The following is a 25,262-nucleotide window of genomic DNA, read 5'->3' as shown; positions in this document are numbered from 1 at the left end:
TAATAAACCCTTTCAAGGTCCCAGACCTGCTGAGGTATTTATCCGACACCGGAGAGCGACCCGTCGGCCGCAACCGTGGTCAGACCTCAGTTCACTCTTATCTTTATTCACTTATTCACTTATTTCTTATTCACTTATCTCTTATTCACTTGTCTGATTCTCAGCAAGCCTTAAGTAAGCCAGACAATTTTGGTTATGAATTACTAGGAGTTTGGACACTAAGTATTTTTATAATGTTCAATATAGCAGAAATAAAAGGTCTGCTTACCTTGTTTTTGTGTGCACACAGCTTTTGTCCAAACTCCGTTCACTCAGACCACGGCTGATGTCCTCCCCCCCGTTCCAGTTTGGCCTGGAGCGGATCCTGTTCCGTGACGCCAATTGAAGGATATAAAAAAAACAACAACAGCAATAGAATAATATTAAACACAAAGTGAACCCGTCTTCCTTCATTAAATAGGTTCTTTTAGATGTTAAGGAGGAATTGACTTAACCAGGCTGGCGGAGAATGAAGACAACCGGACACCTGCAGCAGATGGGGGAATCAGTGAACTTTTATTGAGACAGAGACAACCTCTCAAAAACAGCTCACATCAAGAGATTCCTCATATTTTCTGTGAGGATGGGTATATATTCTCTAAAACTTACAGGAGGGGGTTGTGAGGAAAGTGCTGCATTAGCAGAAAAACAACTCCATAAAAGGAAAGCGGCCTTGAGTGTTCTAGTCTCTTCGCTTGCAGATATCTTTCGCCTGCAGGATGAGGCGATCGCTTCTTATCGCTCTCAAGGCCAAAGTCGTGAGCACACAGTTGCACAGTAACTTTAAAGCTGTGAGCACATTTTTATTACACAGTTGCACAGTAACTTTAAAGCTGAACAATATTTAAAGCTGAATAATGTTTGATCAGATTATATTTTCTTCAAACATCACGGCTACCGTAGTCAGGAGCCTCGCGGAGTAATCTGGGTCCTAAACTCCGTCCATTTCAGGTCTCAAAGTCAAATGATCACTGAGAGTTAAAAACTGTCTAAATTCTTTCATCTTTAATAAAATGATCAGCGTTGCTGCTTTACCAGGTGTAACAATTAAGTTTAACATCCAGGCAGTTAGCTTGCTAGTTTCCACCTAAACATGATATAGCATGATCTGACTGAGAGATTTCTGAAAATTAAACGTACAGCTCTGCTATCACTTCCAACATAAATGAAGACAGATAAGTCAAACTTTACTCATTCTTCTTGCTTCCTCCACTTCCGTACCATTGATTCGTTAAACAAGCTAGCCCAACGTCAGTAACCCTACAAACGTCACTGCTGTTTAGTTTTCTGACTGTTTTGTTTCGCTTAATGCGCCTTATAATCCGGTGCGCCGTATGGTCCGAAAAATACGGTAATTTAAGCCAAACAAATATCTTCTTAGAACATAAATGTTAATGGCTAACCATATCAGAAGAATTTGGCTGAAACTGGTAATAGTACATAGAACAACTGAGAAAACCCCCAAATACATGATATTAAAACACTCCCAAGTTTGTCATCATGGAGAAATCACTACCCAGTGGACAATTATGATGGAAGATTAAGAAAAGTAAGCAACAGGCCATAAATGGAAAACTTTTAATTGTCAGGACTTAAACGTGATATGTGCTCAGCAGATCAGTACCCTGATGAAAGAAGACGTGTCAGATCTCTGACGTCAAACTCAAGTTTGCAGCTGTGGCTGTTCTGGTCAGCGACTGAGGCCTCCATGAGAATATCTGACGTAGCCATTCTCGGGATACAGAGAAAGTTCCTCTGTACTGCTGAGCCCATTGTTAAGCTCTGGAAATAACAACAACAAACAGGATTCATACACACTGCAAAGTCACCTTCAGTCAGGCCACAGCATGAACACGCATTGGCAAAGCGTGTTAGCTGGATTTGTACTTAATAGGTGTACTAGGGGTGGCAAACTCCAGGCCTCAAAGGCCGCTGTCCTGCAGGTTTTAGATCTCACCCTGGGTCAACACACCTGAATCAAATGAGTAGTTCATTACCAGGCCTCTGGAGAACTTCAAGACTTGTTGAGGAGGTCATTTAGCCATTTAAATCAGCTGTGTTGGATCAAAGACACATCTAAAACCTGCAGGACACCGGCTCTTGAGGCCTGGAGTTCCTCACCCCTGGTCTAGAATTAAGTTTAGGTCATCACATATCCAAAGACTTTTGGTCAATATGGGCCAAATTAATACCAACAACAGTATCCACAAACAAAAAGTGTTTTTTTTTTAATCCACCAGGTTCGAAGGCTACAATACAAAAACTCTGAAGTTCATTCTTGGGCTTCTATGAAAATTAAACGAACAGCTTACAAAAACATAGCCCACTTAAACCCAGACAAACAGAGTTACAGCTCATTCTTTTGCTGCTGCTCTTGCCTTGCTATTGAAGGTGTGTTTTCGCATTATAAACAAATCTCTACAGGCTATAATAAAAACAGTGTGTGCCTCCCACAGGAGCTGACTCGATAAGTTGTGATGATGTGCGACTGCTATCTAAGCTTCACCTGAGAATATGAGCTTCTCCTTCATGATGTTGACGTCACGACTGGACCTTCGTGCTACAGCGCTCAGCATGATGTGTTCTGGGTTATAGTTTTGCATCCCGCTCATCCTCCACCTGTTACAGCACACACACAGATAGATTCTTACATCGCATGAAAGGCAGCAACTGCAGCTGTTATCAAGACCAGAGATGGGCAGTAACGCGTTACTGTAATCCGATTACTTTTTTCAAGTAACGAGTAAAGTACGGGATTACTATTGTAGAAACGGTAATTAGATTACCGAAAGAGTGAGTGTAAACACAAAAAAAATATTTTATTTTATGTGCTGGAATGTGCAGAAAATAAGTTAAAAGGTTAAAACTAATAAAACAAGTTTTAAAAAGAGACTTTTCCATTTGATTACATTTTCTATGATGGATTACGCAGAAAAAGTAGAATTGGGCTGAAAGATCTATCGCTTTATTACCTATTCAGGTTGTAAATCGTGTTAGTAACTAAGTAATTAATTACTTTTGAAAATAAGTAATCAGTAAAGTAACGGGATTACTTTTTTGGGGAAGTAATCAGTAATTAGTTACTGATTACTTTTTTCAAGTAACTTGACCAACACTGATCAAGACATCCTTTAATTCAGTAATATTTTTACACATAATATATACACTTAGAATAATTACTGAAGCCCTGCTGAATTTGTAAGTTCGCTCAGTTACAAAGAAATGCACTTGTGTTGGTCTGTGCTCGATCATCCAGGTAAAGAAATCCCACTCTCATCCGAATGTCTTCTTCAGTCAGTCACTCGCACGAGTGATAAGCGTTTCTCTCACTGAAAGCTCCACATCCAGATGAACAGAATCAACTTTTAAAGAAATGAACAGTTTCTAATTTTTATGGCAGTTTTTTTTTAATTGAGAGAGACAGAATATCAAACAACAATCAAGAAAAAAAAAACACATAAAAGTCATAAATTGACCTGCATGTCACTTAAGTATTTTATCCCCAAGCAAAACAACACTTAGTATTTGGCTGAGAAACCCTTGTTGGCAAGCAAAAGCAGTAAGTTTATTGTAGTTGGAGACTGAAGCCACCCCATGACCGTAATGCGCTTCTTCTTTAGTCACTTGCCTTGGACTTGTTTTTGATGCTGGAAAGACTCATCATCATGACCCATCTTAGTGTTGTGGCTGAGGGAAGGACGTGTGCACACATGTGCACACAGCCAGTCAGTGCGAGCCAAAGCTCCAGATGCGTTGTAGGATGTTTCACTCAGTGATATGTAAATCCATTTATAACTTTCTGTTTTTGATTGCTATTCTCTCTCTCTCCGTTAAAATGAAACTACTACAAAATTAAAGACTGTATTTCTTTGCAAGTGAGCAAATGTACAAATCTAGCAGGGGATCAAATAATTACTTCCCCCAGTGTAAAAGGCAAGGCAGTGCAGTGAAAGATAGGAAGGGGACCAGCTTTGGGGTGTTGGGCGCAAAAAGCACAAGGAGGACAGACAAGGAGGCAGAAACAAAGGCCAAGGCAGACATAGCAGTTACCTGATCATATGATAGCTGACAGATGCCAGAAGGCAGCAGAGGAAGGTTGCATGCAGATCAGGTAGAGCACAGGACAAAGAAAGAATGTCAGAGGAGAAAGAGAGGACAGTAAGACAGGGAGAGGTTGTAGAAAGGAGAAGAAACATGGAAATACCCAGAGGACAAGGAGAAAAAAGAAAGAGTAGAATGAACAGTCAGTGTCGAAGCAGCAGACCAGACAAAGCCACGACTCAACCCGGCTGATGTTAACACGGTGAATGCATTCACAACACCGACAAACATTTAGACACACCGAATCGTTCAGAGGTTTGAATTTTACATTTCAAAACTGCAAAGTAAATGAAGTGATTATTATGAACAACTATACTCCCACACACAACACTGATCTAATGATGTCACATATCCAGTTTACCCAAATGTATGTTTTCTCAGGGCCCTCTACTAATGCCTCTTTAGTTTCATTTCAAACTCTGCACTGCAAATAAAATTGTATTAATCTCCATTTTGGGGGCAGAAAAACCAAAAAAAGCTGTATAATTTTTAACAACCATGAGTCATTTTAGATAGTGACCTTAAAATAAAATAATACTATTATTAAAATAATTCAGTACAGCGGTCCCTCATTTATCGCGGGAGTTACATCCTAAAAATAACCTGCTATAGGTGAAATCCGCGAAGTAGTCAACTTTATTTTTTACAATTATTATAGATGCTTTAAGGCTGGAAAACCTCTCACTACACACTTTATACACTTTTCTCTTTTGTTTAAACTCTCAAAGTTCAAACCTTGTAGAAACATAAGTCCAGTATTATAGAATGAAACCAAAGGCAGGAGCCTCTGACGGTGCAAAACGTTTCATCGGCGTCGTTGTGTTTGATGGGAGAAAACGTACAACATACAGTACAGCACAGAGTCACACTGCTAGCGATTGCAGATGTATGTAAATTTGACAAGCTGACATTCTGTACTGTACAGGAGACACGGCACGAGATTGATTGACAATGGTCTACAGCCAATCAGGACGCAGAACACAATGCGCTGTAAGAAAAAAAAAAAACATGGAAAATTGCACAAAAAAAATATCCGTGAAACAGCAAGGCCACGAAAGGTGAACCGCGTTATAGCGAGGGACCGCTGTATTGGGAATTCTGTACTCCTTTCCCACCCAGTTGTTTCAATCATTCATTTATAGGACTGACAGAATAGCAGTAATATTTCTTGTCCCGTAAATCATCTGCTGTCATCACCCAGACATCTATGTCTTTGTAAAGAACCATTCTTAGGCTGGTATCTCATGTATTATGGAGCATGCATGAGTCACTTGGATGGTATTCATTAAATTATTATTGCGTTATACTGTGTTTAAAGTCCCTGTTCATTACATGTATGTGTTGTACTTACTTCTGAAAAAAGAAAACCCCTATGACTATGGCGACGGACACTAGATCTGAAGTCATCCAGATGAAGTTGTAAGCGCTCTGGCTCTGCAAGACAGGAGAAGAAGAGTAGTTTCTGCTCATTGCCATCAGAGGTCCCCATAAACACTGATGTCTTCTAGAGCAGTGAGTAAGGCTGCAGTTTTCTTCAGATCTGTGCCCTTGTCTTAGATTTTCTCAGACTTTTTTGCCAGGGTCCTTTTGTTCTATAATGTCACAGTGCACCTAAAGCCCGCTGCTGGGCTCATATTTCTCTGCGCCTTAGCCCTCAAGTCTTGCTGGGCCATCGTCAGTCTCTGTCCGCTCTCCTGCTGTCCTTTCATCTCGATGTGTGACCTTGTTTGCTTGTGCACTGTGCGTGTGTGTGTTGCATCTATTGAAAGAACGGAGAGCTGTTTACCATGAGCCAGATGGGATAAGGCACCTTTCGGAGGACATGGGGGGCATCAGAAGACACAGAAGGCACCCCACTACACCACAGAATGGAGTAGAGCCAGGGCTCATTCACCGGGTAGACAGTCACACTCACATTATTGGCCAGGTACTCCCTGGGGGAAAGAAAAATACAAGTCAGCACTGAAAAGAGAGAAAGAGAGGTCCACTTCATTTCACCTCTTTACTCCCTTGTCAACATTCACCTCTTATCATTCTGCAGCCACTGGAAAATATTGTGTGCATCGTGAAGCTGACTTTGTTTCATCTAAAGCTGCAACAGAGGTCCCAGAGGAGGGTAGAGCTTGTGTTCAAGGACCATAACAGTGTAATTCTGCAATTAGAAGTGTGCTGGGCTTACTTGGGTATTGTAGCTCATTGACCAGACTGTCCTGTTTTTATAAAACAAGTTTTTGCTAATTCAAAGAAAACTGTCTTTTTTTTCTTAGGTGCTGTGTAGAATCCATCCTCCAAGTTTAACATTGTAGAGCAAATGTAATGCGAAGTAACCAGTGTCTTGGTAGTTGGCAGTTTAACTCTCCTGTTTAATGTGTAGAAGACACAGCACCCAGTAGACTGCAACACTGCTACAGCTGTCAATGAACGGGGCACTAACTCTACCACTTTTTAATGATGACATGAGAGTCTCTGAGGACTGACTCACCTTTGGAGCCAGCTTAACGTTAACCACTAGAGGAAGTTCAGATTTTAGCACTTTTAGGTCATTCTTGGTGTAATTCTTCAGCCCTGGAGCCCTGAGCTTGGTACTGATAAATGTCACTTGAAGCAGCTAACCTCGAGCAGAAATAGTGAGCTTTTTAAATCCAAAACCAGTCAGAAGATATTCCCTTTAGTGTTAACTATATTTAACTGTTTCAGGGATTAGTTCCCCTTTTAAATACACTTTATCAAGCTACAGAACAAGTTAAGCAAACAATTAGGTTTGTAAATTGTTGTTGTTTTTTTTATTTTGCTTAAAATAACACAAAACGCCTCCTTTGACATGTCTTTAGAGTTCTTCTGAGCCTTTTTTCCTTTGCTTAGTAGCAGCTGCTTGCTCTTACTGTAGCTCTTTGTGGCTAGCCTTGCTGTAGTGGAGGGTCAGACTTGTAATTCCTCTCTGCCTTATCGCTTCCACTGACAGCTTCTCACTTGTGGTCTGGTGAAGCCCTCGCACCCTCCCCCTGTCTGTGTCGGGGGTCCACGTCACCTGGGACAAACACATATCACATGGAAAGACTCAGATCAGATAAAATGTAGTTTTAATTGCTTTGCGTGAAGGTGCTTATTATAATATCGTAAGCTGTCATACACTGGTATACAGTATTTAAGGAAAACAATTAAAATATTTGTCACACTTGCTAAGGACGAAAGATTTGTCACAACAATTCACAGAATCAATTCCTCATTGGAATATTTATAATATTTAATATTTAGTGTGTTTAAAGGGGGAACACTACTACAGGCAACAGCTAAATTCATTTAAGGATTATTGTGGAGGGACCTACAGTCCTCACCCTCTTCAGGGGAATCCCCGCTTTCTGCACAGCCCGCAGCGTGTCCATGAACCAGCTGCGGTAGCGTGGGTGCTCTGGTGGAGGTTTGTGAATGTTGAGCAGCGCGGAGCTGTTGGCCTTGGCTGCCAGACGAAGCATTTCCACCAGACTGCAAACCGTCTGGTTGCCTATTCTGCTCCGCTCCTTCGCTGTCAGTGATGCTGCTGTCCAGTAGGGGTCACTCTACAAGCAGAGGAAAGAAACAAGAGCGAGGTAGACACTGAGGTGGAGCATATTTGTTTATCTTTCCACATTATATGCAGCTTATTGTAGCAGTTTGAAATTGGCATTAAATTATGTTTGATAAAATGTTCTAGAAAAATTTTAAAGAGTCTGCAGATTTTAGATCTTAATCCTTTAAATTCTAAAAGGAAAATGAGACACACAGTTTTGCTATTTGAGGGCAAAATTTATTTTAGAGCTGATGGACTTGAGGTGGCTTTAGATGAAGTGGATTTTAGTACCTCCAAAAACCACTGGCCTGCATTGAGAGAGCGTATCTCTGTCCAGTTGAAAAAGGAGGCATCTTCATACTGTCTGGCTGGAAACACCTTAGTGACATCTGTGGTCCGCCTCAGAGTGTGGTCTCGCATGAGGAAGGGAACCCCATCGACACTGGAAGAAGTAAAGCACTTTAAAATTTATAGGAAAACTAAACATAACATAGTTTAAATGAAAAAGCAGCAGCGAAATGTGTTAATAATCACCAAACACTGAAGGGCAACAGATCTGAATCACACATTTCTCTCGTAATTTCCCATTAACTGTAATTATTTCTACCACACAACCTTCAGCTACATGCATTAAATGCAAACAAAAGTGAATGTGTGATTTATAACCTTATGGTGACATCAGCCTCCAAGGAGCTGGCACCATGCTGCAGGGCTCTGTTAAAGGACACCACGGTGTTCTCTGGAGCCAGCTAGAGCAAAGAGATCACAGAAAGACTACTGTCAGTCACTTGATGTCAGTCACTGTCAGTCACAAAACACACACCAAGAGGAAATAATAGAATTATAAGAACATTATGTTCGACTTGTGCAAAAGGCTTCCTTCCCTTCAAATTAAAAAAAAACAAAACAAAAAAAAAAAACAAATTTCCCACGTGTGGGACTAATAAAGCTTATCTTATCTTATCTTATCTTAAATCTAGTCATCAAACATTCTTTATGAGCCAAGCAGCTCATTATTTTCACAATCCTATGTTTAAATGTTAATATCACAACTTTCTCACATTCTTCTCATATGTAGAGATAATACTTGTTCTTCACAGGATAAAAACCACAAAGTGCTTCACAATAATATAAAACATAAACATAAAACAGCACAAATCTAATTAAAAGCTAGTCTAAATAAATAAGTCTTAAGATGATGCTTAAAAGAATAAATACAATCCAGGCAACGTAAAGATGGAGGGAGAGAATTCCACAACCTGGGGGCCACTGATCTAAAAGATCTGTTACCTCTGGTTTTAAAACATGTTCGGGGGACGACCAACAGCCTTTGATTAGATGATCTTAGGCTGCGAGAGGGAGCGTGAGGTTCTAAAACATCAGAAATATAGACAGGAGCGTCACGATTCAAAGCTTTAAAGGTCTGTGTTAAGTGAAAATGAATTCTAAAATGTACTGGAAGCCAGTGTAATGAGCGTAACACTGGTGTAATGTGCTCTCTTTTTCGTGTCTTTATTAAAAGCCTTGCAGGAGCATTCTGGACTGACTGGCAAAGAAAAAGACTGTTACAATAATCTAAACGAGAAGAAATAAAAGCATGAATAATCATTTCTAACTCAGATTTAGACAAAAAAGTTTCCAGTTTGGAGATATTTCTAAGCTGAAAAAGGCAGTTCCTAATTAACTGTTGAGAGTATTGCTCTAGAGACATGGCAGAATCAAAAACAACACCGAGATACCTGAGGCTCATGTGAACAGATGATCCAAGAGAACCAAGATGCTGTTTGATTATAGATATCTGGCTGTCAGGGGCAATAATTAATGTTTCTGACTTCTCAGAGTTCAACTGCAAGTAGTTGTCTCCAAGCCACTGTTTAATGGAAGCTAAACATTTTATTCAAGAAGACAGTTTATGGACTTCCATCGGCTTAAAAGAGCAGTAAAGCTGAATATCAACAGCATAGAAGTGATAAGACACATTAGGGCAGGGGTGGGCAACTCCAGGCCTCGAGGGCTGGTGTCCCTGCAGGTTTTAGATGTGTCCTTGAACCAACACAGCTGATTTAAATGGCTAAATTAGCTCCTGCAGTTCTCCAGAGGCCTGGTAACGAACTAATCATGTGATTCAGGTGTGTTGACCCAAGGTGAGATCTAAAACCTGCAGGACACCGGCCCTCGGGGCCTGGAGTTGCCCACCCCTGCATTAGGGAATTGCCTAATGGTAAGTCCTAGGGGTAACATGTACAGGAGAAAAAGGTCCCAGAACTGAACTGCTGGGTCTGCGCTTCCACAGGCTCCGCTAGTTTAGAGACTTATTCTCGTGAAGGACAAAAACAAGACAGAACATCTTCAACCGGTCTTTTACTTGCTAGCGATGGAAGACTGGTCGGAACCAGGCTCTTGGGGCTCAACGCTCCTCACCTGTCTTTAAACCAGCTTCTTCAAAGAGCAGCCCTCCTCGTAGCCTTTTATTCCCATGACAGTTACAGTTTGCACAACACAAGCACCTCCCCTCATAAAACCCCCCTATGGTTCTAAAAGATAAGGCAGTATGTGTGTGTATGTGTAAGCACCTGTATGCATGTGCAAGAACGTGTGTGTGTATGTGAGAATGTGTGTGTCATAGGTGTGACCTCCTGCTCACCAAAAGGATCATAACAACAGGAAGCTTACAACACAAGAAACAGATCTTTCATATAGGATGTGCCTAAAATGAAGCCTCTTCAGCCTCCCCCAGCTCCAGAGTAGCTGGAGAGGTGGTCAGAGACAAAGGAATGTCTTTGATCCTGCTGCTCGCACTAAGACTTTACAAATTTAAGAAACACAATGACAACATTCAACAAATTGACTCCAACATGAACCCTGTGGGACCCCCCTCAGGTCCTTAGAGTGCGACATAAACTCATTTGCAAAAACACTAAAAGATTTAAGTATGAAATACAAATAACATAACAAATTATAGCGCTCCATGAGCACAAACCGAATCATAGTTTAATAATAGTTCTAAGGCTTTTTGTAAAATTTTGACCAATAAATCATCAAGTAGACATTGAAGACCTTGGAGGATCTAAGCCAAGTTTGAATGGATTGTTACCATGACCCAACTCAAAGTTTTACCAGTATTCATTCAAAGCTTTTCAAGCTATCATGTTTACAGACAGAATGACACGCACACACACAAACGTGATGGAGATAATAACACTGAGATGTACAGTACAGTATGTGGTGTAGTTGAGCTAAACCTGAATCACACACTAATGTTTTTACTGTATTTTGTTTCTATATAAATGATGACAGGCTCAGACATACACCTTGCAAAACTGATACATTATTTAGTCTGTAAACAGTCCTGTGAATTATGAATTGTTAAGGCTGTTTCAAACAGATGTGTGCAAATGGTATGTCAGCAACATTGCCTTGGTTTTACTATGACACCTACACAACACATCATAGTTTAGTTCCATAAATTACATTACAATTGGAGTAAGGGACAGGCAGAAGAAATATAAGAGTTCTTCATTATCATATCAACGCATGCTGTTCGTTACATACGAGGGTTATGTGCAGCAGCACGATCAATGTGAGCGTCCACTTACAGAGAGAGAGATGCATTTTATATTAGTCTGTGTTGATTTATCTAAAACCTACGTGCAGTTTTGGTACACTGCACTGAGGTGAAAGCAAGGCATATCTGTGAATATCACTGTTTGTAGAGCGCGTGTGCCTCGAGAAGGAAAGCAAACACAGCTCTGAATGTCTCTGTGCATCTCTTATCTACCTGCCCAGCTGTGAAATGACAGTATGTTGCTGACGCACTCTCACACTGAGCCTGACACTATCACTTGTGTTCTGTAGCTATACACCGCATTTGTTGTACAGAGTGTACAGAAAAATTCTTGCATCTTCTTCTTTCTGTTTTTTCCTTTCTTTGTTATTACCCAAACAGCTTTGTGGAACCCAGCAAAAACCGAACACTTGGTACTCCTGGCAGCCACGCCTCTCCACAAAGAGCCGATTTGAACAATTAAGTGGATCAGGTAGTAAAGTCTGGCAAAGCCCCAACTTACCATAGGAGCTCCTCTTCGGCCAATGACGCTTGGTCGCGGTTTGAGGCTATGACGGTCCATGATGCAGGGGCAGGTGAATGTGAGCGGTGCCAAACAGAGAGCAACGAGGACTACAATGTAGATAAACAACACCATCACCTGGATATCTAAGAGAGTGCAAAAAGGGTTGTTAGTGTCATAATGCAACTTTAGCTCATTCCATCTACTCCTAATAACAAACAGTAGTTAGCTTTGTGTGCTTTGATGGGTGGTAAGAGTGCAGGCAGCTGCTTGAATAAGGAAAAACAATCCACTAAAGCAGGGTAAATTAGACAATGACATACGTGTACAGACAAATAATACTGAATGCAACTTTACGTTTCAAATAGGAACATCAAAAGCAATCCCCAACATGATATTTACTTGAAACACAAGGCAGCACTTACTGGATTTCTCTCTGCGGACAACATATCCAGCTACCAGCCAGCTGATAGCTGTCACTGTTACCAGGGCGCCAAGATGCAGGAAAGGTGCTGTGTACTGATAACAAAGCGTAAATGTGAAATGCTGGCCTTAAAAGATGGTTAGTCATTACACAGCATCAGAGCAAAGCTTTGCCACATTGTTATGATAAATACACACACAGTATAATGATTGAACAGGAGAAAATATCAAATGTTACGTTCCATAGAACAAATAACTTTGCATTGTAAGGTGAAGGCCCTACAATAACAGAGAGAAAACACCAACAATCAAATGAACACTTACGAGCAAACACTTGGCAACAGTGGGAAGGAAAAACTCCCTTTTAACAGGAAAGAAACCTCCGACAGAACCAGGCTCAGGGGGACTAACTAAATAACAAATAGTAGGGGAGGAGTTGATATGGATTCTAAACACTTGGACAGGACATCTGTAACACACTTGACATCATATCAATGCCTCAAAGTCACCGATCAGAGAACAATTGAGAAGATGTTTATGAAACCTACATGTTTATATTTTTGTAATGAAAGTTATCTGATCCAGAAAACTGCATAGAATTAATTGAGCATATTTGCATATTTGGCCATATTTGACCCACCTCACCCTAACACCACTTGCCTGTAGACCTGGCAGAGCTTGAAACATGAATCCAGTGCAGAGATTTTTTATTTGGAAATTCTTTTTTTGCAATAATGTTTTTGAAAATGCAGACCTCACCATCCCAGTATAAATTCCAAATAATATATGCTGAAGCAGTTCAACTCAGTTTATTGTTTATTTACAATTGAATTATTTTCATGGAGCATTAAATATATAATTTTAGCCAATTGGATCGGAAAAGTAGAGAATATAATCAACTTTTAGTACAGTGTTGTTAACTGTAGACGAACCTGCAGTGACGCAAGCAGAATGTCCCACTCGTCTCCCCATAAGTCATCGACAAAAATGACACCAGAGATAGTGGTGAGGAGTGTAGCCAGCACCCCCATCTGTGGAGAACGGACACCTCGATGAACCTGACTTTGCTTTGAAAGCATCAGAGGAGCAAATCAATGGCAGGATTGTTTTTTCACACCGTACCTTGTGAACCCAATAGAGATTCAGCTGCTGGCCCAAAGATATGTGGAAAAGTGCTAAGATCTGCAAAAAGAGTAAGATTCGTTAAGTTGTATGTCTTAACTGATCAATGAACAAGTCTGCTAACATTTGCGAGTTTTACCAATAAGAATGTGACGTAGCTGAATCCCACGGTGGTGGAAGCGAGGATGGGCATTGTCTCATCTCTCCATTCTCCAGAACGGTTGTACACCAGCCTGGAATGAACAGAACGAATGTTGGTGGTATGACTAATTCAGTTTTGTCAAATAGAGTAATTTGCCTTAATTGCACATGACATCGTGACACTCATGATGCTCCCTGTCCAGGATGTGTACATCCTCATCCTTGAAAGTGTCCACGTGGACACTCCTCATCACTGAAAGACTGTGGGATTTACTTACCTGCATGCATCAACCTATTTGTCCGTGGTATTTATTTAAAATACACATGCTGAAGGGGCTTGCTGCCACCCCACTGTGGTAAGGTCACCACTCTGCTGTCCTTGATCAACCATTACCAAACATGCAAGTCTTAAACAGCTTTTCAGCGAAAGTAATATAATGAAAAATACGACTCACCAATTGAAGTCATTAAAATCATTTCGAGCCATCAACCAGAAGTAACCCCAAAAGAGAAGCAGAAGAAAGGAGCTGCACAGGATGACGAACCACGTACACTCCCACTGGAAGAGGACACAAACAGCTGATTGTGGACTATGTGGACATAATTTCTCTTCAATTTGTTCTTTTATTCATTGTTTCTGGGAAACATTTGTAACATTGGTTTTGAAAAGTGCTACACAAATAAATCTGAAGAGTTAAAATTGACAGATGTTTTTCTTTCTAACTATCAAAGTCTTGCTTAGACGAAATCATGTTCATCCAGTCGCCATATATGCAACTCCAAAAGATACTTCTTTTTTATTATTATTAATTTTCAATCTTTTGCATTTTTTGCACACCTTTTTGTGAACCTGAATAGATCTTAAACTAACTAATGGCCCATTTGGAAACTGCAGTGGTTAAAGACATAAGTAGACCCAAATATTTCAGGGTTTCCACAGTAGTAGGAAAAACCCCCCTTTAACAGGAAGAACATCTGGCAGAACCAAGCTCAGCATGGGGCAGCCATCTGCCGTGACCGATTGAGGGTGAGGGGAGGGAGACAGGACAAAGACACACCGTGGACGAGAGCCAGAGATTAAATGCAAATGGTTTATGAGCACATAAAGAGTAAAAAGAGGTGAATGAAGAAGACACACTCATCATGGGAAGCCCCCAGCAGACAAGGCATATTGCAGTGTAACTAAGTGAGGGTTCAGGGTCACCTGATCCAGCACTAACTGTAAGCTTTATCAGAAAGGAACGTTTTAAGCCTAATCTTAATCTACATGCTTGCTGGGGCATGTGGGGCAAAAACAGAGAGGAGAGCCTGAGCAGCCAGTCAAGGACTCTTCCCTTCACTAGTTAACAGGCTAAGGAGCTAATTCCATATAAGGGGAGGTGTAGAGTATGATAGGCCAGTCAACAGATCCTATTGAGCACTGATCAGCTTTGCATCACACCGTGCCTGGACTCACCATTTCCAGTGGCTTATGTAAGAGGTTCAGAGATTATTACATGGGCGTGCAGGTAGAGACCAAATGGCCGCACTAATGAATGTGTTGAGCCATCAGTGAAAAGCCTGTGAAAGGTTTTAGCCAGGGGAAGAGAGGCCATCCATCAGTGAAAATCTTCTTGGCCACAAAAACATGACAGCAAGGCGGAAATATCACAACAGCCAGAGGATCTTTTTAGTTTGTGTAGCAGCTACCGGGATCTTAAAGTAGTGAGCATATAATAAAGAACTATGTGACACTGAGCCAACGTCACATTTACCTCGTGCTCCCGTGGAAACGCAGTCCAAGCTATGAGTCATTGTTATGGAGTCAAAATGATCTCTTTACAAAAATACAGCATCCAAAGCAATATCCAGTCCTCACCTCTATAAAAAACAACCATATATTTGCTGGACAAGGGTTCTAGTTCCTTAATCTACCACCCGCTGTTGGTAGGATTAAGGGGTCACTCATGGGGTCAGAAAAGGGTTGTGACCAGCAGCTGAAGTAATCTCCGGCTGAGAAAAGTCCTTGGTAATGAAAATGGTAATAGAGACAAGCGTGGCAAAATTGCCCTAGGTAAGGGCCTAAGCCAAGTGTACCATCAGTGTACAACAGACAACATATAACAGTATTTTATGTAAAGTTAATGGACAAAGTAATGAAGATGATGGAATTTGTTTTATTTATATGTAAACAAAACTGAACTGAACTGAATAAATAAAATAGAGAGACCTTCTTTGTTATATAGCTTCTATTAAACATATTTCTTTTCATCCACTCTTCCAAAGCCTGGTTGTTGTTTTCACTTTGTAACCTTTAACAAGTCATTCTCATTGTGCAGTTTCAATTTACTTTGAAGTCTAGCTGTCCAGCACATGGTGCTTTCTCCTGAGTGATATATGGCTTTCAAAGATCCCTCCAAGTCTCCATTTAGCACTGCTGGTACCCATCCACTGACAGTGCTTATAGGTCCTGATCTTCTTACTCCACTTGACTTCACAACACCACAAACCTCTGTTTTTAAGGTAATTCATATTGGGAAACCTAAATGTACAACAACATACAAACTAGGTGGAGTGAGAGCTATCGCTTATCGATTGAATGGAATCAAAGTATTGATCTGAGTGGGTCAGATCAGCTCCAAACGAAAGGGTTAAGGAAGGAAATCGAGAAGCAGTTCTTGTGGAAGTGGCAGTGCGGTCATGGGAGTGTTACCTAAACGTTGCAACGCAGCCAGTTAAAGAATGTTAGCTACCGCTCACCGCTCGTCTGCAGGCTTTATTTAAATGGAAAACTTCCACAACAGGCAAAAAAAAGCTTTTTGCTAAAAAAAAAGATTTAGAGCAGAAGTTTTTTTGCACTGAATTTTAAAATGAAAACATATTGCATTTATTTACAATTAAAGACACAGAGCAGAAAGTGTGTTACTGTTTTACATCCACAGACACACAAGAAAAGAAGCAGGCAACATGAGGTCAAGTTATGGCAATTTTATTTTTGTATTTCAGTACATGTAGATTAGAGTTTTTCAAAAACAAACAAATGTCACAAGAAGAAGGATGGGGAGAAAGAAAAGTGGAGAGAGGAGGAAGAAACTATTGATCTCCTCAAACTTGATGCTGCTGGGTCAGTTCTTTCTCAGCAGTCTGCTCCAGAATCCCCTCCTGTCCTCGGCTTTCTTTTCTTTTTCTTTTGCCTTCAGTTCATTTAAGGTTTTGTTGAGCTGCTCCTCGGCATCTTTAAATTTGTCTTTCAGCTGCTGTTTGGCCAGTTTCCCTTTGTGTTTGAGGAGCTCTTTAGCTTCCTTTTTGTGCTTTCGCATTTCTTTCAGTGCGTCTTTGCAGTCTTTCTTGGTCACCGTCATTTCTTTCTTGAATACCTTCACCTCAATTTTCTCTTCTGCAAGTTCTTCTTGCACTTTCATCAGTTCCTTCTTCATGTTTTCAGTGTGACTCTTTGTATCTTCCATTTCTTTCTTTGCTTCCTGTATTTTAATTTTCTCTTCCTCCAACACTTTTTGAGCTTCCAACAATTCCTTCTTCAAATTTTCAATCTCATTTTCTGCCTCGTGTTTACGTTTTTTCTCCTCTTCAAGTTGTTGCTTCACATGCAGTAATTCCTTCCTTAGTGTTTCAGCTTCAGCCGTTACATTTGCAGCTTCTTGTGTTGCCAACTGCATTTTCTTTTTTCCCTCTTCAAAAGCTTCCTGCACCTCCTGTAATTCCTGAATCACATTTCCTGCCTCCTTCTTTGCAGTTTGATATTTATTTTTGGCTTCTTGTGCTGTGCTTTTCTCTTCCTCCAATGCTTTTTGAGCTTCCAACAGTTCTTTCTTCATCTTTTCATTCTCATTTTCTGCCTGTTGTTTTCCCATTTTCTCTCCTTTAAGTTTGAGACCCACATGCAGTAATTCCTGCAATACTACTTCAGTTTCAAACTGTGAATCTTTAGCTTCTCCTCTTGATTTTTCTGCCTCTTCTTTTAATTTGACATTTTCAGCCTGTATCATTTGAAGTTCTTCTTGCAGGTTAATCAGCTGTACTGAATTGTGAGGTGAAGCACTCGCCGATCCTCTTCTCGTTCTCCCTCGATTCATTTTGGCCTTTTAAACAAAGGAGCCAACGTTTTGTAGAGGAGTGAAGTGAAGTTTTCGATGTTTTCTTCGTCAACTGTCGTTTGTCCTGCTCAGAGATGCTGCTGTAGATGTGTCTCTAGCTGTGTCTGGATACAATGAAACATGCTGGAACTAAGTGCTTGTGTTGCACAGTTCTACTAAACATTCCATTTCATGCATGCTCCGCCCACATGGTCAGGAATGTCAGGTGCTGCATCACCAAATGCTGCTCCCGTTGCCTAGCAATAACAGCTGTTTACTTTTGGGGTCTGGTTCATTATTTAATAAAGAAAACATGTCCAAGTACTGGGTGCTGAGGCTCAGCGCATATTCTAGCCTGCTGTGTGGGTGGGCAGCTAGAAATCACTGGTGGGCAACATGAGTGAGGAGAAAACTGGAGCAGCCAAGCAGGGAGCTGCAGGTTGCTGGTTTGAGTCTCTGTTCAGATGCTGGTGTCTCCTCTCTCTGAGATGTCTGCAAACAGTCCCAGATAAAACAATAAGGATAATAAACAAACACGTGACTAAAATAACAGTTATGACTCTGATGTGTTTCATGTGTAGCAGGATGGCCTCTATACAGCAGTCGCTGCAAGCATCCACATCGCCACACTCACTTTTCTTTAAGCAGGCGTGCTGGGCTCCTCCTAAGGAAAGTTTGAAACTTCATTTCCTTCATGCTGGTGAACTTTTTACCAAATATTTCCATCAAAGCTTCTCCATCACTGACAGGGATTGTTTGGATCTTCACACTCATCTCCACCAACCCTAAAAAATGAGTCTCACTTTGCTCATATAATGCCAGGAGTGTCTCCATATTTCACAAAAGTCTGTGCAAACATGTAACAGTATCCCATATTCATATGAATATTATTGATATTATAACAAAAGCTGTCACCAACACAATTGTCCCAAGTGCTTTTTTTATTAGTTATTGCAAATGCTTGATTGCAGTTCTTGCTAGATGACAAAACCACTTATTAGGTTTAGAAGGAAATGACTTTTTCTACATGAGGTAAAGTTGGAGCTGTTTCCCCAAACTAAATAAAATCATCATTTAAAAAACTACAATCTGTATTTACTCTGAACATCTGTGTTAACATTTGAAATTGGAAACATGTAAGTGTAACAAACATGTTAAAACATAAGAAATCAGGAAGGGGCATGTATAGGAATTTCTTTTACTTATGTATTAATCACATTATTTTATTGTATGATGCCTTGGTGCCACTGGATTTTAACATGTCTCGCACTCATACAGTAAGACAAATGGTGGGGGTCTAGTAGGGAACTTTAAGATCCCGGTAGCTGCTACACAAACTAAAAAGATCCTCTGGCTGTTGTGATATTTCCGCCTTGCTGTCATGTTTTTGTGGCCAAGAAGATTTTCACTGATGGATGGCCTCTCTTCTCCTGGCTAAAACCTTTCACAGGCTTTTCACTGATGGCTCAACACATTCATTAGTGCGGCCATTTGGTCTTTACCTGCACGCCCATGTAATAATCTCTGAACCTCTTACAGTTGGAAGTTGGAGAAGGTATTTATATACACTACAGACTGGTCTATATCAGACCAGTATGAGCTGAACATAGTCACTGACAATGCAAGGACACATATACCCTCAAAAAAAATTTTAAAAAAAGGAAAACTGAACAATTTGTATACAAATAAAGAACAGGTTTTATTTTTTTCCCCTCAATTTAAAGCAGTTGTTTCATTCTGAGGAGTCAACGATTTTTGGTAAAATGTGAAAAAGTGAGCAAACAAAAAGAAGCAGTAAGCAAATTATATAAACTATTATAATTTATTATTCTGATCAAAAGTCAAGAACTCTTTTGGCCAAAGACAGTATAGCAAACTGTAAACATACCACTGACCTTGCTCAATTAAAAGCTACCATTCAATATCAGCTTTTCAGCCAAGTCCAGACACCATCCGGTGTGCATGATTTTGGTAGATTGTTCCAGCTCTGATCACTTACTCTGCGTGCTCTGTAATTTCACCATGAACCTTAAATTTGTACAATTCTTCTCTTACAAACTGACACAAATTTCACGTGGACATCCATTCAGCTACCAAACAGTCTTTAGCCTAAACGTCCCGTTTCCGACATCAAAGGCAACATTAAATCAAACTGAAGGATAAACCGTGGAGGAGTTTCAGCGTCCGCTATAGAGGCAGAAGTGCAAGAGGACATAATGAGACTTCCACAGATGGAGCTTAAAATAGCTAACAGGCTGAAAAATGATCCTTAATGGGATGTCAGCCAGATTAACTCAGATAAGGTTTTTGATTTTTATCATCCAGCACCATCATTTTCAGCTACCAGATACATAGCGATGTTTATTTGTATGTGGCTGTCTGGGCAGGGTAGACCTAATATTTATTCTCATATTAGATGTGGTTTGGTCTCAGGTTCATTAGCTAAATGTTCGGGCGATCGTGGCTCAAGAGTTGGGTGTTCGTCTTGTAATCAGAAGGTTGCCGGTTCGAGCCCCGGCTCAGACAGTCTCGGTCGTTGTGTCCTTGGGCAACACACTTCACCTACCGCCTACTGATGATGGCCAGAGGGGCCGATGGCGCGATATGGCAGCCTCGCCTCTGTCAGTCTGCCCCAGGGCAGCTGTGGCTACAACTGTAGCTGCCTCCACCAGTGTGTGAATTAATAGTGGTATTGTAAAGCGCTTTGAGGGGTCCCAAAAAGCGCTATATAAATGCAATCCACTATTATTAATATGTTAACTGTTCTACTTTTTAACAAACCTTGCTGTATGTTAATGGGCAGGTATGAGAGCTTTTACACTGAAACACAGGCCTTCTGAGGCTAATGAGAACAGAAAGACTCCACCAATATGATTTAATACCTACTATTACATTTTTGCTTCACACACCTTTAACCATGTCAAATTGTAAAACTCAGAGAGCCCATAGTAAAAAAACTAAACAAAACAGAAGTTCATGAATCGAAAGACTGTCTACCAACAAAATACAATCAAAGCGTGTGTAGCAGACTAAGCAGACAGCCTTAAACTTAATAAATTCAAACTTCTCTAGTTATATTCAAGCACAGTGTGTGTCACTACATGAAGCTTTGTAAATGAGACAGAGCGGGGAGAGAGGCAGCTGTGGGCTTGTTTTTTATCCTCTTGCTCAGCACATCATCAGTGCCCGGCTCACACATTCAGTAAATAGACTAATTTATGGGTGAGCCACTGGCTCTTTGTGATAAAGACGACATCCAGCAGCAGGAGCTGTGGCTGCCCAGTGGGTATCCAATACAGCTGGGTGTCTGACTCTGCTCTTCACATTCCAACACTGCACTGATTCTATCACTTGCTTTGCAGTGAAGATTGTTTTCCCCAGTTACTAGGGCTTGGTCTAGAAGTCTCTTAGGAATTCAACTGAAAAGAGTGGAATGACTAATAGATTTATCTTCAACCTTTAGGAATAAAAAACTGTAATTGTAATTGAATTGTAAAGCTGTTACAATATTAGATGGAAATTCCAACAATCACACAACTCCCTGTGAGCAAGCACTTGGTCACAGCTGGGAGAAAAAACTGCTTTCTAACAGAAAGAAACCTCTGGCAAAATCAGGCTCAGAGAGGTGCACCCATCTGAAATGACCTTTTCGAGGTGAGGGGACCAAGATGAGAGCAAATGAAAGGCAAACTATGGGAGAGACAGCCACAGTTTAATCATTGCTAATGATTCAACACAGTCCTGTTGAATAAATATAGAAAGTTAAAAGAGATGAGTGAATGAGAAATACTCAGTGGATCATGGAAAACCCCACAAAAGCCTGTTGCAGTTTAACAAGTAAGCCTGTCATGGCGCTGGATCTTAGTTTAGGGGCGATCGTGGCTCAAGAGTTGGGAGTTCGCTTTGTAATCGGAAGGTTGCCGGTTTGAGCCCCGGCTTGGACAGTCTCAGTCGTTGTGTCCTTGGGCAAGACACTTCACCCGTTGCCTACTGGTGGAGGTCAGGGGCCGATGGTGCCAGTGTCCGGCAGCCTCGCCTCTGTCAGTGCGCCCCAGGGTGGCTGTGGCTACAACGTAGCTGCCATCACCAGTGTGTGAATGTGTGTGTGAATGGGTGGATGACTTGATGTGTAAAGTGCTTTGGGGTCCTTAGGGACTAGTAAAGCGCTATACAAATACAGGCCATTTACCATTTATCTGTGACCCCATGTTTTCTAGTTTTTGGACATTTTAGGTTCTCTTAGGTTCTTGTTTCTGTTCCCTGGATTCAGTCAATGTCTCATGAATGTGTGTCTCATGTTTCCTGTTTAATTTTGATCGTTTCTTGTCCTGTGTTCAGCGTATCCAGTGTTGCTTCCTCACCGTCTCGTTACATCGGATTCGTTTCAGCTGTGTTTCCCTCCTGTTTCCCATCCCCTCGTTATGTGTATTTAGTCCACTGTCTTGTCTTGCTTGTTCCCAAGTCCTTGACATTAGCTGTGTGTTAAAGGGAGTGGTTCATGGTCTCTCGTTTACATCAAGTCATAAGCTCCTTAGTTGGAAGAGTCTTTGTTTCTATTTTATCTTTTGTTTGCTTCTTTTAGTGTTTCTTTGTACTTTGTAGTTCGTTTACACCAGCGGTCCCCAACCCCCGGGCCTCGGACCAGTACCGGTCCGTGAGTCGTTTGGTACCGGGCCGCGAGAGTTGAGGCTCAGGTGTTAAATGTCTGGTTTTCAGGGTTTTTATCGGTTTTCAGCGTTATTTTGTTATCGTTTTTATCGTTAACTCGGTTTTCCTGGGTCTTTTCACGTGTGTTATGAATAAATCTTCTTTTTTTCGGTACCGGTACTAGTTTTATTTTGTTGTATTTATCCGCGACACCTTAAAGGCTGGTCCGTGAAAATATTGTCGGGCATAAACCGGTCCGTGGCACAAAAAAGGTTGGGGACCGCTGGTTTACACAACAAATAAAGCTGCTGCTTTGGGTTCATTTCTTCCCTTTATGAGTTCTGCATTTGGGTCCTACTCTTGCCTGCCACACAGCCAAACCTGACAAAACTGAGTGGAAATGTAAACGATTCCATGAAATACGCCTCCTCACTCTGGACGACACGCTGAGGGACAGCTAACGGGTACAAAGCTACTGGTTTTGGCTACAATGGCTACTGGGGTTAGGCTAGTTACAGGATTATTTGCAGCGGTGTAGACCTGGGTCTCTAATTCACTGAGCCTGGTGTCCAAAGGTACAAACAAACTCCCGTTTGACACACTGAGCAGGAAGATGCCAGTGAGACAAATAAGAATACATGCTAGTTTAAGATTGTGTTAGTTTTTAGTAATATATAACAATGAATAATTATTATCATTTTAAGTGGCAACTAATTCGACATACACCATACTTTGGATGAGAGTGTATGGATTGTACAGTATAATGCACTTGATAATTCATCCATACAAGATATAAGAGTCACTGAGCCTGAAAGATCTTCAGCAGATGCTATTTAGTCTGCATAAAAACTCTATACTGCTTCCATCAGTGTGCTATTGCACATTTATAGAAAATACACATTATGTATTTGTACGCATGTGGTTTGTATGTACAAACCATGATTTGAACTTCATATTCAAAGAACTTCCTGGAATTTCAAAAAAGAATTACATTGCCTGTAAAGTTGTCAAAAATTATATTGTTTTTTAACAATGACTAATGCCTAAAGATAAAGGGTGATAAGGGTATAAATACAACAGGACCCTAGATGAACATTACATATTAGGCTCCCGTTGTGTAGTCACCTTTTTGACAGCCTGATCTACTTATCTGGCCTTAGAAACCACAACATTGAAAATAGTTCATTTATGCCTGAGGTGTGCTCAGTGTCAGTGCAGCCTAGGCAGGACTGTGTTATGTGATTACCAGTCTGTTATGTGATAATTGGCATATTAGAATAAGGTTACATAAAGGTTTGCACACAGTGTTGCCAACTCCTCAGTAAGGAAAATCGCTATCGGCTGTCCTAAAAGTCGCTAGAAGTCGCCAAATGACGTCATCGCCTAATTTGCATAATTGGTCATGCTAATGGAATTGTAACCTACGCTGTTGGAGAGAGAAATAACATCGTGGAAGAGACATAAAGTGAGTAAAAAACGTCCTAAATGCAGTTTGAATTTATTTAGAACTACAAATTAAATTTCTTTTAGCAATTATTGTTTTTGTCATGGTCCTGGGCCATGTTGGCCCAGTGTTCTTAGTTTTCTTGTATGTTTGTATTTTGTTCCTTGCTTAGGCCATGTTTTCTGAGTTGCCCTGTTGTGTTGTTCCCTAAGTGTTTTCCCTTCATGGCTTTTACCCCCTGTGTGCCCCTCTGTGTATCTGTGAGCCCTCGTCTCTCCTTATGTTTTATTCCATGTTTCCCCTGCCCATTATGTCTAAGTTCTCCCCGTGCTCTCTCTTCCCCCTGTGTGCCCTCTATGTATTTATGAGCCCTCGTCTCCCTTTGTGGTTGTTTCATGTTTCCCCAGCCCGTTATGTCTGTGTTTTCCCCGTGCTCTCTCTCCTCCTGTCTGAACCTCTGTGCACTTCCTGTTTACTTTGTGACTCTCACGCCCGTACATGTCATGTTCAGTTCACCCCGCCCTGTCTCGTTATGATTATCAGTGTCACCTGTGTTCCCCGTGTGTTCCCACTTTCCTCGTTAACCCTCTGTGTATTTCTGTCTGCGTCTCCCTCTGTTCAGCGTGACGTCGTCCCTCATGCTGTGTGGATCTCCCTGTGTCTCTCTGTGAGTTCTTAGTTTGTGGTTTCCCAGTTTAGTTTAGTTTGTATATTTGTTCTGCCAGCAAATAAAGCTGAGTTTTGAGTTCATTCCCTCGTGCCTGTGAGTCCTGCATTTTGGGTCCTACTCCTGCCTGCCGCACAGCGATTCCTGACAGTTTTTTAATGTCACAATTCCAACCCTGTTCCTTTATCCAGGCCTGGACCGGCAAAAGTGACCCGAAATTGGCACTCTGGTGGAGTTACTTTGTGTGTGTGTGTGTTTATAAGTAGTTTTAAACCTTGTGATCCACAAAACAGCATAACAGTAAAGGAAGAACTGACTGCGTTATAGTCAGTGCGGAGCAGCGGCTTCGCTCATGCACGATTCATTTGCCGTTTGGATGCACAGGTGTGAACGTCTCCTGCTCTGATAGCAGCTGGGGGAGGACTGTCCTCCGCCTGTGAGCGCTTTGGCACGGGTGAGGTGCCCAAGGCACCACCGCTGCTTGTTGAGAGTAAGAGCGATACGCTTTTCACGTCAAAAAGTCGTCATAAATAAGTCTCCAATAATACCAGAAAAAGTCGCCAGATTTGTCGCTAGTCGCTTTTTAGAAAAAATAGTCGCTAAGGGGGTCTGAAAACTCGCTAAATATTGCGACAAAGTCGCTAAGTTGGCAACACTGTTTGCACAAAGGTCATGTTGTTGATAGCACACTTCGAAGACAGCATTTGCAATGTTCTAACTATTATTATAGCATCCATACTTTATGGTTAGAGCTATATTCTTACCCTGGAGCTTTCATCCTGGGAACGCTGGTATCGCTTCCAGCGGCAACCATAGATCCCAGTGACAAAGGAGACAAAGACTTGCTTCTCATAGACCTGTAAGGGTTGGTGCTTCACCATGCTCCTTCAGCCTTAACGTGACACCAGTCTGTTAACATCCCACACAGGACTGGGAACCTGAAGAAGAATAAGAACTGTTACTAAACAAAACAAGCCTTCGAACATTAGCT

The 25,262-nt window shown here is 41.1% G+C and overlaps 1 protein-coding gene across 4 annotated transcripts in view; it reads right to left on the bottom strand.

The window, feature by feature from the left end:
• Positions 1-1,603: 1,603 nt before the first annotated feature.
• gdpd5a (glycerophosphodiester phosphodiesterase domain containing 5a) overlaps positions 1,604-25,262 on the bottom strand; it is a 33,183-nt gene continuing 9,524 nt past the window's right edge. Inside the window, exons 2-17 of one of the 4 annotated variants that reach the window (XM_026182381.2) lie at positions 25,036-25,209; positions 13,896-13,999; positions 13,439-13,532; positions 13,300-13,359; positions 13,110-13,208; positions 12,180-12,273; positions 11,755-11,900; positions 8,354-8,436; positions 7,979-8,129; positions 7,467-7,697; positions 7,023-7,168; positions 5,927-6,074; positions 5,492-5,574; positions 4,090-4,104; positions 2,546-2,658; positions 1,604-1,821 (exon numbers count right to left, since the gene is read on the bottom strand). In XM_026182381.2, coding sequence (XP_026038166.2) covers positions 1,730-1,821; positions 2,546-2,658; positions 4,090-4,104; positions 5,492-5,574; positions 5,927-6,074; positions 7,023-7,168; positions 7,467-7,697; positions 7,979-8,129; positions 8,354-8,436; positions 11,755-11,900; positions 12,180-12,273; positions 13,110-13,208; positions 13,300-13,359; positions 13,439-13,532; positions 13,896-13,999; positions 25,036-25,152 — 1,776 coding nt within the window. In that variant the 5' untranslated portion in view covers positions 25,153-25,209 and the 3' untranslated portion in view covers positions 1,604-1,729. The remainder of the gene's footprint in view (positions 1,822-2,545; positions 2,659-4,089; positions 4,105-5,491; positions 5,575-5,926; positions 6,075-7,022; positions 7,169-7,466; positions 7,698-7,978; positions 8,130-8,353; positions 8,437-11,754; positions 11,901-12,179; positions 12,274-13,109; positions 13,209-13,299; positions 13,360-13,438; positions 13,533-13,895; positions 14,000-25,035; positions 25,210-25,262) is intronic. The other 3 variants (XM_026182382.2, XM_026182383.2, XM_080306975.1) reach the window with 3 other exon arrangements.

The sequence above is a fragment of the Astatotilapia calliptera genome, chromosome 10, assembly GCF_964374335.1.
Source record: "Astatotilapia calliptera chromosome 10, fAstCal68.1, whole genome shotgun sequence".
In the NCBI taxonomy this organism is placed as follows: Eukaryota; Metazoa; Chordata; class Actinopteri; order Cichliformes; family Cichlidae; genus Astatotilapia; species Astatotilapia calliptera.
Note: the sequence above shows the minus strand (reverse complement) of the source record. Positions and strands in the feature narration are given on the sequence as shown.